Raw genomic sequence first — 17,895 nt, forward strand, 5'->3', positions numbered from 1 at the left:
GCAGATATTACTTGTTTTAACAGCACAAGAAAATAAACAAATGGGAAAAGTGAGTATTTGCCAAAAAGGGAACCCAGAGGGCACAGGGAAGGTAAGTGGATTGATATCCAGGACTGTGTTTAGTAGTTTAATTTATTGGTGTTTGGTAATAAGAATACAGAGAATTACCTCAAGGCAACAGGATGCTCTTGCCTTATTGAAGGAAAAGGGTTGGAAAAGCCTGTACCGGACTCCTGTCTCCTTAATACAATTCACCAAATATATGAGTATCTATTATTTTCATGTTGCTGTGCTATAATGCCACAGCTGTTGAGTTAGAAATTGTTCCTGCTGTTTGCGGAGCTTGTTTATGGTCCAAAAGAAGTGAGAAGATAATGATACATGATGATAGCTGTGTGAGAGAGAAACAAAATACAGAGGGTGCCTAAAAATGTATACACATTTTAAGAAAGGAAAAAATTGTATTAAAATTGTAATACTCAATATATACCGATAACAAAAGATGAACACAAGTCATGTGTGTGCACTTTGTTGGTACCCCCGGTATAATGGTGAATCTTAAGAAGAATAGGTTTCAATTTGCAGAAGAGTTTGGGAGTTGGTGGAAGTGGATGGAGACCAAAGGAGTTGGTATTTGAGCTGGATCTTAAAAGAAGGAACGGTAGAATTTCAATAGACATAAAAAGAGAAGGCAGAGCCTCAGGAAATGCCGGTTCAAATATACGTAAATTCCATAGAACACAGAAAAGGCCTGCCATATTAGAACTATCCATTTTTAATTACAGTGAATCTAACTTGACTGACTTAGGCTTCTCTTAGGAAAATGAGGTGTGTTCTTTGCTGCTTGCCTCCGGATGGCACAGGACATGAACATGACTTTAGATTTACTCCAGTTTAAAGGATTAGCTAGTAGTATGGTTATTGTGTCCTTTAGAGACTGTCCTAGTGCTATATTTGTTTTTAATATTGTCAACTTTGTAGGTTTGCATCACTCTGGTTATACAGGGTACTAGTGGTCCTTTTGTTTTTAGAAGTTTGCTAAGTTTTATAAATATAAAAACTTGCTTGTACTTTGAACAGATTCACCATGTGTTCTAATGAGCAAAAGGGATTTTGGTACTAACCAAGGGGAAGTTCATTTAGAAACTCAGCTATACTGCAGTGCGGATTTAACTCATTAGCTACTCTTTACAATATGGATATATATTTTTAATTCTTTTAGTGCTGGAATGAGGTCCATTCATCTTGTATACTTGACTGCATCTACTACAACAACTACTACTGATTTCTATGAGTAATAGTAGTGCTCATGGTACCATTTCTAGAGTACTTAGTAGGTGAGTTTGTCTATTTTTAGGCCCACAGTTGGTGAAACAAAATTTACCTAGTGGTTCCTACCAAATGGCACAGGAAGCTTTTCTGTTTTGTTTTTTAATGAGAGTTGCTTAATCATGACATCTTTATTTCTTGGAACTCATTTTTTGAAAAGTGAAATTGAAAAAAAAAATCAAAACTGTTATTCAAATGACCATTATGTACTTTCGAAAGTGGGCCCGAAGTTTACCTCGCACCATACACCGTACTAAAATTGAAACACTCAAAGATGAACAAGGCAGGGTCCTGGCCCACCTGGAGCCAACAGCCCAATAAGGGAAAGAGGAGGTAAAGAAATCGCTAAAATGCAATTGAAAAATGCAGTGCTTTTAGTGGCAGTGTTTTGAGACTTCAAATTAAAAATTTTAATCAGTGTGTGTTCTTGAAGAAGGCTGAAATTCACACTGTTAGTAAGGATCTTTGCGGTGTCCCTCAGGTGAGTTACCCAAAGTTGTTGGAGCTGTGGCAGGAAGGACTTGATATCCTTGGTTTTAACAGCTTAGTGGAAAGGAGTGTACTTCTGAAGTCTCAGGCCCTTAGCATGAGGCGGGATTCCCCACTGAGCAAGGGGGAATTTTAAGTGCGCTGGGATGTCGGTAAATTTCTGCCACACCCTATGTGCCTGGCTGGGCTCCTGATTTCAGTGGTTCCTTGCACCACCCTAGCTAGCTCCAAGTAATAGGAGATGTTGGTGTGATTTGAAAGATTCTCACCTTTGGTGCTATTGCCATTTTCTGCTTCCAGATCTTTTCTCACTAGATGACCTTAGAGCTCAGTTAGTTATTATATTACCACGAAGGTCAATGCACGTTTTAATCTAGTGTAGGAGAAGTCACAATTTTGTTAAGTAGTCTTTTAGGCTATTTTGGGATGATGAGAACATAACATCCATTCCAGGTAATCACAGACATTTAAATGTGAGTTTACTGTAAAATTGCCAATCTATTACAATTAATCTAATTTACAACCTATTCTTTTCTCATTTAGGGATAGAGTTTTTATCTCCATGTTCCTTTCCATTTGCCCTTTCCCCCTAAAATATGTAATGTCATGAAATTCTATAAACCCAGTCATTTTTCCTGAAATTGTCTGCCAAGGAATAAAGAGAAGGCATCAGTATTATTTCATAGCACAGAGCCACCTGTGCGTCTCTGCCCTCTTTGCAGTGGTTTCTGCCAAAATGGAATATCTATTAGGAATAGAAGGAGAGTCAACAACTGACATTTACTATTTATATTGATAATTGCAGTTGGCTTAATTATAGTTATGCTTCAAAACTTTAGGGCATGTGTTTCATATTTAAGATATTTTGTCATCGTAGTGTGTTAAAAAATGTTAAAGCTATTAAACTATCTTCTAAGGATATCTTTAAAAATGGTGGGATTAGTATGCCCAGTGGAGTCAAATTTCTGTTTTGCTAGATTTTTTTAAGTATGTTGAACAGATTTTTTATAATCTTTTTAAGTGTCTATGTAAAATTAATTACACGTTACTCTCAATATTCTTCTTTCCTATAGAGATAAAGTCATAAGCACCTTTTATATTTTAATGCATAGAAGGTATGTTTTTTGCTTTTCCCTTTTTAATGAGATAAACTGAAGAAGAGATAAGTGAAAAATTAAATAACTTATTTAAAGGTATTTAGTAGCTTAAAATGCAGCAATTATTTCTCTTAGGCATTCAGCTTTTGGGGGGCAAGTAATTTGCTGATTACATCTAATCACTCAAATAATTTTAAGAATACCTAACTTCCAAGTATCTTAATTTTCTATTGGGATTAATTTATATAAAGTTATCTAGTGAGTTGCTTAGCTGTTAAGTGTCAACATAAGCAATTTTCTAAATATGATTCATCTTTATCCTTTCAGTGTTTTGTTTTCCAGCAGTTAATTACTTAATAGGCATAAGCTCAACCAACGTAGTTCAAGCATAACTTATTTCAGCTATAACATATCTGAAGAAAGGAACTTTCCTTATGGTAGCATTTTTGAGATCATAACTTTCATAAAATAATCTCTTAGAACACATAGAACTGACACATAGAAAGTACAAGTTCCTATTTTATAACTAATTTTTTTCTTGGTTGAAATTATGGGATTTTATGGAAAACAATGTAAGCAAATTCTTTGACTTATCTAAAGTATTTAATACAAATCAATTAAATTTACTACTGTTTAAAATTTTGTAAATTTTTTATACTCCTTGTTATTTTTTTTTATGCCTTGTTATTTTATCACACTGAAGTCAACCTTTTAGAAAATGTCTCTTTAGTTAGTGATTTGTCATCAAATGAAGACTGAAGGATGGTATCTTCTCTGGCTTGCCATTATAGTTAATTTGTTGGTTTCCCAGTTTTAACATCCACATCAATTTTTATTTCTATGAAGTTACCTTAATACATGTTTATTATTCATATGTTCACTCCTGAACTTTTAACTATTTTGTATCTTTGTGTCATCCCAGTAACTGAAATCTGGACCAATCAATGCTATGGAGCAATGCTGTTCCATAGAACTTTTGGGGATGATAGAAAAATCCTAGATTTGCATTGTCTATCATGATACTCACTTGCCACATGTGGCTGTTATACACTTGAAATGTGACTAGTACAATTGGGGCACTAAATTTTTAAATTTAATGTTAAATAGCCACATGTGTCTAGTGGCTACCTTAATGGACTGTGTAGCTAAAAAACCTCAAGGGTTTGTTTGTTGGTTTTGGATTTTCATGGAAACAAAACAAGGCTTATGATTTAAAAGCCATTGTACAGGATTCACTAGTATGATCAAAAAGTCATTTGTTCCCCAGAATAAGGTATCAGTTTGATACCTAAAGGGAGGAAACTGGCAACATTATGCTTCAAAGTCGGTGCAGCTGCAGGTTATTTTCTCTTACAGATCAACCCTTGCATTCTTGTGTTAGAGTAGCATCTGTTGAGAAAATATAGCTATTCTAGTTTGAGGTGTTTTGTTTTGTTTTACATTAGGGAAATTGGCAGGAGAAAAATGAAAATAAGACCTTATTTTGTGTTATGCTTTGCAATGTAAAATTTTTAATGTTTTGTCTACTCAAAGCCTTCCAACAAGAGGGAAAGCCAAGACCTAGAATTGACATTATTCTCGGTTGTGAGGGGAAAATATTTCTCAGCCTGAGAGAAACTCTTATGGTTGAGAAGAGTCTTTTGAAAGGATGACTTAAAGACTTAGTTGGGAAAAGGCAATGATAGGATTTGGCAACTATTTGAATGCAGACTCCTAGGACAGAGTCAAAAATAACTGAATCAGAGCTAGGGGTATTGGTGTACAGTGCGTGGTGATTTTATTACTTATAGAGGAAAGTGAGGAGGAACCACTGGTTTGGGCTAGAAGATTTGTTTTAAAACATGTTGATTTGAAGGTGCTAATAGTACAAAGAGATGATGTCATAGTTAGTTCAAAATGCCCCAAAGACAGACTGAAGGGCTGAGAAGAGCTAGCTCCAGGCTGAATGTAAAAGATTCGGGAGTTAATTGCAGGCTTGCTCGTGTTCATATCACGTGGCCTTTTTTCTCCTTGACCCACTTCACCCTCTTCCCCCAATACAGTAACTGTCATACAATTCAGTAGAATTTTGTTTGTGTAAAGATGTAAGCCATGGAAGAAACACTTGAGAGAATGAATACTGATGAAAGAAATGCAGGGAGCATCTAGGAAAAGTGTAAAAAGTGGTCAAAGAAGTGGATTGGGTGATTCAGTGTTTCAGAACCCTAACAAGGGGAGAGCTGCAGGTCTGAATTGGGCAAGGACGTGAAGAAGGCTGGTGATTACACAGGGAGCGTCTCAGCTGGCATCTGAAGAGTATCTGACAGAAAAAGCAGAAAGTAGTGGTTGCCAGGGGCTGGGGCGGGAGGGAAATGGGGAGTTGTTGTTAAACGGGTATAAAGTTGCAGTTATGCAGGATGGAAAAGTCCTAAACCTCTGTTGTGCAATATTGTGCTTACAGAATATTTCATATGCTATGTACTACACAGTAAATTGTTGAAAGGGTAGATTTTATGTGTTTTTACATAATTTTTTAAAAGGGGGGAAATTAGAAAAAAAAAGTGCTTGGTATTTTTCTGGAGACTGTAATGTAAGGAGACATTAAGACGAGGATTCTTGGAACTGGCTGACTTTTTTTCTTTTTCTTTTTTAAAATTGCTCCTATCTAGATTCACTTTTAATTTGGTTGAGAGGATTTCTGCAATTACATTAAAATGCTTGGTTATGAGATTGAGTAGGTGTGACCATGAAAGCAATAATTGCAGAGCAGTCACTTAACATTCAAAAAAGCATCAAAGGGGTGGCCGGTTAGCTCAGTTGGGTAGAGCGTGGTGCTGGTAACACAAAGGTTGCCGGTTCGATCCCCGCATGGGCCACTGTGAGCTGCGCACTCCTTAAAAAAAAAAAAAAAAAAAAAAGCATCAAAATGCCTGAAGATGTGATTTTCAGAAAAGAGTCTAGAGCAGCACTACCTGGGAGAACCTTCTGCGATGGCAGATGAAAATGTCTGCACTGTCCTGTTCAGTAGCCATGGCCACATGTGTCTGTGACTTGACATGTGACTAATGTGACTGAGGAACTGCATTTTTAACTTGATTTAATTTTAATGCATTTAAATTTAGTCACATGTGACTGATGGCTACCATACAAGGCAACACAGGTTTAGAGACTTCAAAAAGTTAATCAGGGTATGAATGGACGTAGGAACTCAGTCCTGAGCAATTTGGATTTGAAATAAAAGCTGAGGAAAGGTGTCACAAGGTATTATAGGACACCAGAACTCCAGCTGATGGTGGTAAAGTGAATCTTTGGATGTGAGGTGATCCTGTTTCTTTTGTATTCGATCTTAGCCACCAACTGAAAAAACATACAGAGATAGAAAAGAGGTAGAGAAAAAAACAACTCCCAGTAAAGTGAGTTTACAGTAGAATTTATGAGTTACTTTGATCAATTTTAAAATTTCGTTTTTCACCTTCATATAAATAAGCAAAGCAGCCCACTGGGACAATGGCAGAGTCCTCACGAGGAAAGATGTTCCTTATACAGAAGCAGGAACTGGGCTGATCATTTCAGTAGTGATGCCATTTTAAACACAACTGACGAAGGATGCATGCTGGTAAAACTTAAAAATGACATTAGTTTTTTCTTCTCTGCAGGGTCTGAACAGCTCTCTTAGATCAGCCTACATCATCTCTCCTATGGGATTTTTTTGTGCAGATTTTTTGTTTTTTGTCTTGTTTCGTTTTTGTCTCAGGCCCAGGGGCTACATCACCCCAGAATTGTGTTATTGGAAACACAGATCTGATCCGCAGATCCTCTTAGGAAATTTTACCTCAAATAAGTATAGAATTAAAATTTTCAAGCACATTTTTGGATGCTGTTTTTCACTTTTGAAGTTAATGGGTTAACTGGACATTTTCTCAGCTGATTAAAATAAAATTGGTAAAACATTTTTGTTAGCATATTGGCAACAAGAACTTTAAAGATACTTAAAACTTAAACCCCAGTACATTCTTATCTGGCAATCTTCCTACAGAAACTATCCTAAATACCACAAAATATACCCCCAAATCTCTTTGTACAAAGGTACTCAGCATTATTTGTAATAGGGAAAACTGTACATAGCTTTAATGTTCAACAATAGGGAAATTATGAAGTAAACTAATTGCTACAAAGATGTCTTCCCACTTTGTGTATGGAACTACTATGGAATATTTCATATGCTATGTATAATTAATTGCATGCAGTTCTGCCAATTTAATCCTTCTTTGTGTCCCCATTGTACCTGAAACAACTGCTCAATGAATGTTTGCTGAATAAATGAACAAACTAATGTTGACACAAATGAAGTTGAGTTTCAGTTGCTTATCAATTGGTTAAAACTAAGAGATGTTATATTTTTTAAGTACATGTAGTTCCATTTGTAATGAAAATGTATTTCAGATTTAAACATCTATTCTGGAAAATATTTTTGTAAGCAAAATAACAATTTCAAATATTTAAAGGTAAATTCAGTTGATAAATGCATCAAATAGTGATTTTTTTTATAAACAAATTGTATTAGTAATAAATACTTCTGTCTCCAAAGTCCCTTTGTACACTTTTAGTTTATTTTTCCCTCCCTATATTTTCTCTGAATTTTATGTAATTCTTATAAATATAATTAAAAGCCTCCACTTGTCTCCCTGTTGACCTTTTTCTCCTCAAGCCTATGATTTGTCTTCACAATCAGGCTCTCTAACTGCTTTGTTCATTTGAAATGATCAGTCTTAACATGCTAGTGCATTAGGCTATGTTATATAGAGAGTATTTGAAACTTTACTTTTTATAATTTACAGAGGCCAGCAAAGGGGAAAAAAATCTGTTTTTTTCTTTTAAGTAATTTTTTTCTGGGTAAATCTACATTATGGTTGATGTAGGCAAGAAATACAAATATTAGATATTCTAAACTACCTCTTTTTACATGGAGTCCTGTATTGTACTTGAACAGTAAATCGAGATATATTTGTCATCACTTTATAAATATAAGTAGGTGCTTAGTTCTTTCTGAAACTTTATCAGCTTAAGATTGTCATTATTCAATATATTTATTTTGATAGGACCCTGAAAATTGTTGCTGATTGTGTGCCAAGCTCATGAGGGCAGGAACCATATCTATTTTGTTCACCCTGTATCCTCAGTGGCTATTAGAGTATCTGATTAAGCTCTCAAATAATCGTTGAATGCCTGACTGCCTACTTTGGCCAATTTGTTTCGTGACTGCTTCCTAATAAAGTAAAGGAATTAAAGTAACTATTTTGCGTTTGGTAGGCTGTTTGATTTTAAGGAACAAAAAAGACTCAGATTACTTTCTGGAGAGAGAAGGAAGAGGAAAGGAGGGAGGAAGGAAAGAAGAGAGAGCCCATAAATAGGCTCTACTTCTTCTAGTGAATCCATAGAAACTAATGGTTTTCCCCTTAGAAGCAGGTCTCTGTCCTTGCCTACTCTGGTGCTTCTTTATTGCTTTCTCTTTGCCTCTGCTTCTGAGTGCTATTTTGTTTCTCTTCTCTCTGTCAGGTTGTATTACTTTCATGTAACTCTAGTACTCTAGAGTTACCTGTAGTACTCTAGTCTCTTACTGATGCAGCTAATTACCCTCAACTCTATTTGGGCAGAACTTTTTCATCAGGGTCCCCAGGGGCTAGAGATCAGCTTCTGTGTTTATTGGTCTAATCAGCTGTGGTCAGGAGACAAGGTCATGTGAAATAAATATTACCATCCTCAGATAAGGAACCATGTGAGCTACTTCCTCAGTTTAGAAGCTTCCTGAGGAGGGCTTGGTGGCACCTAAAGCTTAATATACTCTTTTCCAGTAGACGTCTGTTACCATGTTCTTTCATTTCCCACTCGGTCTTTATAATATTTATAAACCATGGCATGGCCCCTATTTTTATGTTATGGTTTTGGAGGGCTTCTTCTTCAGAACTTTAGAACATTACTTTTATTGTAGAACATTAAGTGGCCATCTCTCCTGTCTTCTTCTCCTGGCTAAGAAGGACTGCAAAGCCTGAGAGCCTCCCTCTGACTGTTCTGCTCCTCCACGTGGCTACAGGGAAGGGAGTTATTCCGATTAGAATTTCTGTGGTTTATAGATATTCACACTTAAATGGGACCACCAAAATATTTTTCAATTTAGAAAAATTTAAGAAAAGATCAAAAACTTAAAAAGAAAAATTGAACAGCATACCACTGGCAATTTGCCAGTTAATAGTAGAATGCTAAGTGGGACAATAAGCATTGTTGAATTGTCCCGTTTCTTTGATTAAATTAACCCCTACCTCTCTAAGTTTTATATTTTTCTTATTTTAAGCTTCAAAACTTTATATTAAATCTGATTATTCCTATTTTATTCAGAAAAATCGGTCTGGTCCTTGCTTTGGGAGTTGCATGTAATCCTCTTTGAATTTAACCTTCCTTTCAGCTTTCAAATTGAGGCCTAACAGTGTACTAGTATACTAGTAGATACGATTTTATTATGAAGGTTGATGGTTTTAAGTCATGTCAACAATGGGCTGAAAAAAAATCTATGGTGTTTTAGAATATGACAGGGAAATGACATTTTGGGAGCCTACTGGGCACCCAGCTGGTAGGAGCTTGCCCTGTTATCTTATTGGCACAGCGGCCCTATGGGTTTCTTTTGATCTGAGACCTAACACTTACCCTGATTTTATATAATTCTATTTATTTCAGTACCTTAGCAATAAATTTGCACCAATTTAACTTTTCTTAGAAAGTCATCATTAATACTTAAAACGTTTCTTTTAAAAACAGGATAAAAGAATCAGAGTATCTCAACCCTTGACAAGAGGACCAAGTGCCTTTATTCCAGAGAAGGAAGTAAGTTTATCTGTCTTAAAATACATAAAGTGTGATAAAAAAAATAATTGTACCAAAGAATATCTCAATTTTTAATATGGAAGTAAACATGTGGTTTACTCTCGTTTCTTATTTACATGTCAGAAAACCACAAAGATAATGTTCTTTTCAATTTCACTCAAAAGTTTGTGTGTATAATAATCTTATTTTAGAGTTAGGTAGCACTGCAAGATTAGAAACATAAATTTTAGCATATTTGATTTCAAATATAACTTCTGAGCAAAGCTACTAACAGTAATAAAATTTAATATTAACCTAAAGGTTTTATGTTTTAAAATGGCCACTGTTTCACAGTGATTATAAGTTACATAAATGTTAAGATATTTTGAAATGAAAAAGTAAGTTTCCCAACTAAACCTGTTAAGTTTCCCAATTAAACCTGTTCTTAAATAAAACATGATATTACATCACTAGTAGTTATTTTTTTCATTTGGTTCTAAGTCTTGGTGGCACAGAATGTTACAGAATCTCCTGTACAATCTGTACCTTTGGTGAGTGTGGGGAGTCAAGATGGTAAATATAAGTAAGAGAGTTTGTAAAATGAAAACGACACAAAGGAGATTATAATCAGTACAAGGTTTATCCTGTTACATGGATGTACATCTCTGTGAAGGTCACAGCAGCATGCAGCACCTTCTAGATTCCGAGATGCCTCTCAGATATACTTGGGGTAAGAAAAGCTTAGGAACCACTAATTGAGGAGTTTTTTCTCTGCTTCAAGTTGTTATAACTCATATTGAATATGGTTATATATACTGATGCACTATTGCAGAGATGTCATTTCTCTTAAAGCACCAACATTATTCCCATATAGTTCTGAAATTAGTCAACAAATAGTATTTATAGAGCATCTATTATGTGCCGGGCATTGTCTGAAAGGAAGTGATGAGTAGAATTTGAATAATACATGTTAGGTCATTGCCAGACTCAGAAGTTCCTTCATTTTCATTTCACTTTTTAAATAACCTTACCATTTAAATGAAAATATTAAATGAAAATTAACAGTAATGTTTTGGAGCTCAGTGACTATAGCTAATCCAGGTGGTGACCATGCGTTAGAGAAACTGCTGTGCTTGTGCCTGTTTCCCTCACATGGTGGAGAAACTGCTCTTAGCAGAGTGATTGCCTTGTATATATATAATGACTTCCTGAAACAGTCATTTTCCCAGCATATATTTGAGGATAATCTGGTTTGCAGAAGACACCGCTGTTTTCAGGATAGACTTACTATATGAATCTATTAATGTTTGTCAGTCCTCAGTTAAACAGAAGAGACTTCCATGGAAAATACAACAGATATTTTATACTAATTATATGTAGTTTATCTGGATCCTATTATGTTTTCAACAATCATCTTGGTCCCTATAGTTGACAAAATGGGGAAAATGGGCAAATGAAAGTATATTTGGCTTTATAATGAGCTGAACTGCAATTGCTTCTTTTTTACACCATTGTAATTAACACTCCCTCACAATTTTCCCTTTTCAGACATTATATTTTCTTCAGAATTACATTTTTCTCAGGCAACAGTGCCTTTTATATAAATTGTAGTTATTTTTCAGAAGAGACTGTAAAGCCAGCCCTGAAGAGTTAACAGAGTTTGTTTAATAACTGTGTGAATCTTTCCAAAGAAAGTCCTTTAGTCTGGACTTCAGGAGATCTGGATTCTAGATCAGGCTCTGCTATTAACTAGGTGCATGAGCTTGGATTTAAACTCGAATCTGTTTCTTATCTAAAATAAGGACTACATTCTTTTTAAGTCTAGAACTTGAATTCTAAAATATCAGTAAATAATGAACCAGTCCTAGAAATATGCATCTCGTGTGTTAATTCCCACAGAGCGGGGTCCTTCTACAAGGTGCTAATAAGCTCTTAACACCTTCTGCGCCAACTCTTGGTGTGATGCCCAAGCTGTCATTGTGTATAAAGCTATATATAAATAACCTATTTTTGAGTTAGCTCTTTTGATTCCCTAAGATGGAGGATGTCCGTTTTAATAACTTACCTTGTTTTTAGTAATTAACATGATAGGCTCAAAACAAGAATGACAGTATTCTGGTGTCCTTATTAATTTTTCAATTAACGCTTTCCTACAAATTATCATATTTTCCTTTGTCCCTAAAGACTTCAGAAGGCCTTTTTAAATGTTGAATAACAAGAACAAGCAAAGGATCAGATTGAAAATATTTGTCTAAGTATAATGCGATTGAGTATCTTCATAGGCTATTGAGAGAAAATTGTAAATGTATGTAATCAAATGCCACTGCCTTTGCCTCACCACAAATTGGTGTGACTATAGCCGTGCAAGTGGGCCCTGAAATTTTTTGCCTTATGTTCCTGGCAAAGCAGATGGAAGCTTCTTTTCTCCAATTTCATGGCTGTGTGTGTAATGTTTGATAATTTGACATTTGTTGTTTAATAAATTGTGGTACCAGAGCCAAAAATGAGTGGTGCTTTCTTTCTTCTTTCTGTTCCTCATCTGAGCAACTGCATAATTTCAGTGTCTGTTAATATCAAAAGAACAGTCGTTTGCTCCAACAGTGGCATGATTTATGAAAACCAAGGATGTGTTTACTTCTCAATAATTATTTTGTTTTGGGTTTCTTGGTTGTAAGGTTGTCCAAGCCAACACAGTGGATGAACGTACTAACTTTCTGGTGGAAGAATACTCGACATCCGGGCGCCTGGACAACATCACCCAGGTCATGAGCCTGCACGCTCAGTACCTGGAGTCTTTCCTGCGGAGCCAGTTCTACATGCTGCGCATGGACGGCCCCCTTCCTCTCCCGCACAGGCACTACATCGCAATCATGGTGCGCGCTTCCCCCGCTTGCGGGCTGCCCGCGCACCGCCCGCACGTATCCCTTCTCCCTTCTAATGTTCTGTGTGTAGGTGTGGAGAGCTAATTGTAATTTTATGGAACTAAGAATTGGAAGTCTGTGTGGCCTTTCAGATACCAAGTTCCTTGGGGACATTTTGAATGCTTAAACCACTCAATGTACTGAAAGTTTCTCCTTTAATTTTCACTGAAATCATTTTCCACATTTAATTCCTTGTGATTAAAGATGCTTGTAGGAGTCAAAGTAATATCCCACCAGTTTTGTTTTTGTACTTGGTATCTTGTTTTTATTAATAGGAAACGGTGGTTTGTGACATTTTATTTAGTCATTTTATTACATGCAAATGTCGCTATTTTGGCTAAGAGGAAAGTGTCAGTTTGTACCACTGGAGACTGGATAAGAGATGAAGTTTTAAATGAATTATAATGCTCTTAAGTATAGTATTTGGTACTGGTTAACCATAATGTTCTGGGGCAGAGAGAATTATAAATTGGGATGCCAGGCAGCAGGAGTGAGAAGGGTAGAAAGAAGCAGTGCTTCTTGGCTGCAGCCAAACTACCGTGTTCCTCAGAAAATAAGACCGGGGCTTATATTAATCTTTGCTCCAAAAGTCACATTAGGGCTTATGTTCGCAGGATGTCATCCTGAAAAATCGTGCTAGGGCTTATTTTCCAGTTAGGTCTTATTTTCGGGGAAACGGTATTCTGGAGAAAAAGAGGAATGAGAACATGATTCACTTGCCGTATGTTTGGAGAGTTAGAGCAGCTGGGCTGGCAGCACTAGGGGAGCCAGCCCGGAGTTAGCAGATTCGTCATTACCAAGTTTAATTTGATTATCTTGTTTATGCTCTCACTGAAGTTTTAAACAACAACAAAAAAAGGGCAGCGTACTATGTTTTACTGAATGACGCACTTGACTAAGACTATAATTTTAGCCTAAGTTTTTGACGACAGTAAGGGTAAAAGAAGACCTAGAGTGTCATAAACTAGGAAAGCAACAAGATACAGAGAATAGAAATACAACAATACTGTTTTACTGAGAAGGAGCCCTGAGGAAAGGAGTGGTGAAGAGTCTGCTTCGCATGGATTTACCAGCTTGTCATTATAAAGGCTCATTTTGACTGCATAAGAAGGAAGGGGTCAGTGACCTTCTGTGTCTTCGCAATAGGGTGATGTGCACAGATAACACTGATATCACAGTTATCTCAAAGGCAATAAGAGAATTACCCAAATGAGCATGCATTCCGAGTTACTAGAATACAAGTTAATGAGATTTTACTATGTTTTAAATAGAATAATACAGTTCATATTATTTACCGTAATGAAGCAGACATGTACTTTCTTAACAAAACAAGAACGTGTCTTCTAGGTTGACCAGTCCAGTATCAACCTTCTAGATGAGGCAGGAATTGGCTTGATGTGACAATTTATTTGATTATACAACTGTCAGCTTCATGTTTTGATTCAAGAATCTATAGCAGCATTGTGATGGAAGTTTTAGAAGGAGGAGGATTCTGTAAGAAAAGAATATTGGCTATAAAAATTAAGAATTCCACCTATATTTTTGTGTAGAAATAGTCGCGTAAGACTCTGCCACGATGGTTTTATCAGCTAACTCTTTGTGTTTTAGGCTGCCGCTCGACATCAGTGTTCTTACTTAATAAATATGCATGTGGATGAATTTCTAAAGACAGGAGGTATTGCTGAGTGGCTGAATGGTTTGGAATATGTACCACAAAGACTGAAAAATCTTAATGAGATAAATAAGCTACTAGCACACCGACCTTGGCTGATCACGAAAGAGCACATTCAGGTACTGAGTGTTTATCTGAAATAAAAAAGATGTTTACTAATGATTCTAATTAAGAGTTCATTTTTTCGTTAAGTATTTTGCTTAGGACTTAATTTTAAATATTTGCATGTTAGGAACTTGAAAAATAATGGTGTATTAATTTGTGTAGAAAAGATAACTTTAGAAAGTCAGTGGGTTTAATTTAAGTATAAATGGATACTTCTCTTTAAATAATCAGTAATTAGCTTGTAGAAGTGCTTTAATGAGTGGCTACAGGAAAAGTTGATTTCAATTTTCAAGCAGTAGGTAGAACAGAGAAAATACACTAGCTTGATAGGGTACCTGGGATCCAGTCTCTACCATTACTCACCACCAGTGTGTGACCTTTACTGAATTAACTTATGCGGGCCCAGTAGTTCCTCCTTCTATAAAATAAGAGGCCTAGATTAAATGAGTTCTAAACTCTTTTCTAGTGCTAACATTTCATAATTTTAAGATTTTCACAAAACGATTTTGCAGATAAAAAGTAATTTGCCAGCTGGTGTGTGAACGCTTAACTGCCTCTAGAAGCTAGGGCTCAGATGAGAAATAGGGTTGTGATTGACTAGAGCACTTGCACTTCAAAAGGAGCTTCCATCAAAGGCCTACAGGGTGAGGTCGTGATATAATATCCTTAACACGGTGCTTGGTACTTGGTAACTATTTAATAAATAGGAGCAGTCATCTAAATGATCAGTAGGAGCCTTAGGTATTTAAAATCCCTGCTTCTAATGCATTGAAATGTCCTTTTTAAAAAATCCTCTTTTCAGCTACTTTTTTGTTAGTTATTTGCCCAGTTAAGCCAAACTTAGCTTTTGTCAATCTGTATACTCTCAAATTTTGATGATCTATTTGGGAATCTGTGAAGCACAGTGTTGCCCTGAGGTGTATGTTCTAGTTCATAATAGTTAGATACAGGGATTACTCATTATTTTTATGTCCCATGTTAATTAATTTGCGTCAGAACATCGGTGGCTCTAAAACGATAGACCCTGCCTTTGGACATGCTCGGAGTCTAGGGAAGAGCAGTCTAGGGAGGTAATGACAGTAGTCACAGCACAAGAGGGTATAAATGTAGGAGGAAAGAGAATGGGATCAGGAGCTTTCACGGAAGAGGTAACATTTGAGCCAGGTCTTGAAGACTAAGTAGGAGGAGTTTTCAGGTAGAGGAGGGCATTCCAGACAGGAGAGTGTGAAATATTATGATATGTTGGAAAAATAGTTAATAGCTTCAGGTTACTGACTTGGAGAAATGGTTATATAAGGTGGAGGATAGGAAATGGAATGAATACTGTATTAAAGAATTTGTGTTTTATCCTCAGAAAGTTATGGTGTCCAGAGTTATATGATGGTACCTCATGGGTGCACAAGACAGTCCTTCAAAATGTTAGAAAATATGCGTGTGTGTGTGTGTTTGTTGTATGTGTATTCTTATACTCCTTTATGTTTTTTGTGTATTTCAGAATAGTATTACAGTACATGTATATAACTAGTCTATATAAAATGTATTTTATAAGTATATATTCATTTATAAATACATGTACATAATTATTAGGGCATGGGCCCCCAATTGTTACTGTCAGAAACATATATGCACAAAAGAGCTTAGAGATCACTGTGATAAAGAATCAAGAATCATTAAAAGTTTTGAGCTGAATTAATAATATTTACTGATACAGAAGATACATTACAAGTGGTACAGACTGGAAGCAGGGAGGGTGGCCCACCATAAAACAGTTGCAGTAAATTTTCCATGAGAGGTGATTTTTTTTAAAAGCCTTGGTGAGATGAAGAGGAGGGATCAGACTGCATATAATTATTCTACACGAGAATAAGCAGGACTTGGTGACTGGCAGAATGTGAGGACGGAGAAAGAGGGTGGGCCAGGAGAATGACTCTGGGCAGAAGGCAACGCCATGAGCAGGATTCATACACAGCCCCGAGGACAGAAGACTCTGGCATCCATGTAGTGATGTCCAGTTACTGAAGGAAACACAAGTCTGTAGCTCAAGATAAAGGAAGAATAGAAATAAAAGCATTGGGTAGTTATTTATAGATAAGCAGAGGTCAAGTTGAAGGAATGTGATCCATCCGGGGAGATATTGTACAAGGAAAGATCATGCATAGAACAGCATTGTGGAGGCTAGCAAGAAAAAGAAGGGGGGCTGTGAGCGAGATGAACAAGGATCCATCTCAGGTAGAAATTGCACCAAAAAAAAAAAAAAGTGGAATTGCTGAAGTCAAGGGAAATTAATTTCAAGAAGAAAGTGAGGACAATGTAGATTCTGCAGAGATCAAATGGGATAAAGGCTAAAAAGAAATAGTCAGATTTGGCCATTTGGAGGTCATATGTGACCTTAGTGAAAGTAGCTTCAGGAGTTTGTTTGAAAAAGAAATGATAATAATAAATAAGTAAAAGTAGAATATGAGGTGAGAAATTTGAGATGAAGAGTATTGGCTATCCTTTCAGGTTTAATAATAATCCTGCAAAGACTGGCAAAAGCATTAAAAATTTTACCAATCCCTTTAGAAAGCTCTTTGGGTGGTATTATCAAAAGTCATAAAAATATTAATACCCTTTATCTCAAAAAATCTTTAATATGTGAAAGATTTTTAAAACAGTTTTAAGTTTTATTACTAGAAACGGACGTATGAAACTTGGTAGGTGTTCCGTACTTTCTAAAATTGCCTTATAGCATTCTACGATTTGCATTTTCACTCTGACTTGCTTTCTTATTCCAGAAACTTGTCAAAACTGGAGAAAATAATTGGTCTCTGCCTGAACTGGTACACGCTGTGGTCCTGCTGGCACATTATCATGCTTTGGCAAGCTTTGTCTTTGGCAGTGGCATCAACCCAGAGAGAGATCCGGAAATCTCCAATGGATTCAGGCTAATATCAGTTAACAATTTCTGCGTGTGTGACCTTGCTAATGACAACAACATAGAAAATGCATCTCTTACAGGCAACAGCTTTGGGGTCAGTTTTCTTAACTGTCTTTTCTGTTTTGCCTTTAAACTTCCTTAACATTAAAAATACCTAGACAGAATTTATTCTCCGATTAAATAAGATACTATATACTTGAACTATTTTTGCATTATTTTTGTTACTATAAAAATTTAACCTGTACGTGAAGTTCTGAAGTGTCTTAAAGAAGCTTTTAAGGCAGAAAGATGTGATTACAAATCATAAGGACTAAAATATTGATGCATTCTAGTGATCATAGGCTTTTCCTGTTAGATCCTTTGGACAGCAGAGCCCAGAATGATGTATTTGTGTCTGTAAGACGCTGGAACAACCAATAGAAAATATATCTTATGACAGCAAAAAGTAGGAAATTGGAAGCTGCCTTATTTTTAAAAATAAACCATCATATAATTTAACATATACCAAATGCTAGCATTCTAGATTAAATA

General features: G+C 36.0%; 1 protein-coding gene across 2 annotated transcripts in view; it reads left to right on the forward strand.

The window, feature by feature from the left end:
* Positions 1-17,895, forward strand: part of SESN3 (sestrin 3) — a 64,663-nt gene that overhangs the window by 28,757 nt on the left and 18,011 nt on the right. For both annotated transcript variants that reach the window (XM_019737544.3, XM_019737543.3), the window contains 4 exons: positions 9,705-9,770; positions 12,425-12,622; positions 14,279-14,461; positions 17,222-17,458. In XM_019737544.3, coding sequence (XP_019593103.3) covers positions 9,705-9,770; positions 12,425-12,622; positions 14,279-14,461; positions 17,222-17,458 — 684 coding nt within the window. The remainder of the gene's footprint in view (positions 1-9,704; positions 9,771-12,424; positions 12,623-14,278; positions 14,462-17,221; positions 17,459-17,895) is intronic.

The sequence above is a fragment of the Rhinolophus sinicus genome, chromosome 14 (genome assembly GCF_057876585.1).
Source record: "Rhinolophus sinicus isolate RSI-liver-muscle chromosome 14, RSI-T2T, whole genome shotgun sequence".
Lineage (NCBI taxonomy): Eukaryota > Metazoa > Chordata > Mammalia > Chiroptera > Rhinolophidae > Rhinolophus > Rhinolophus sinicus.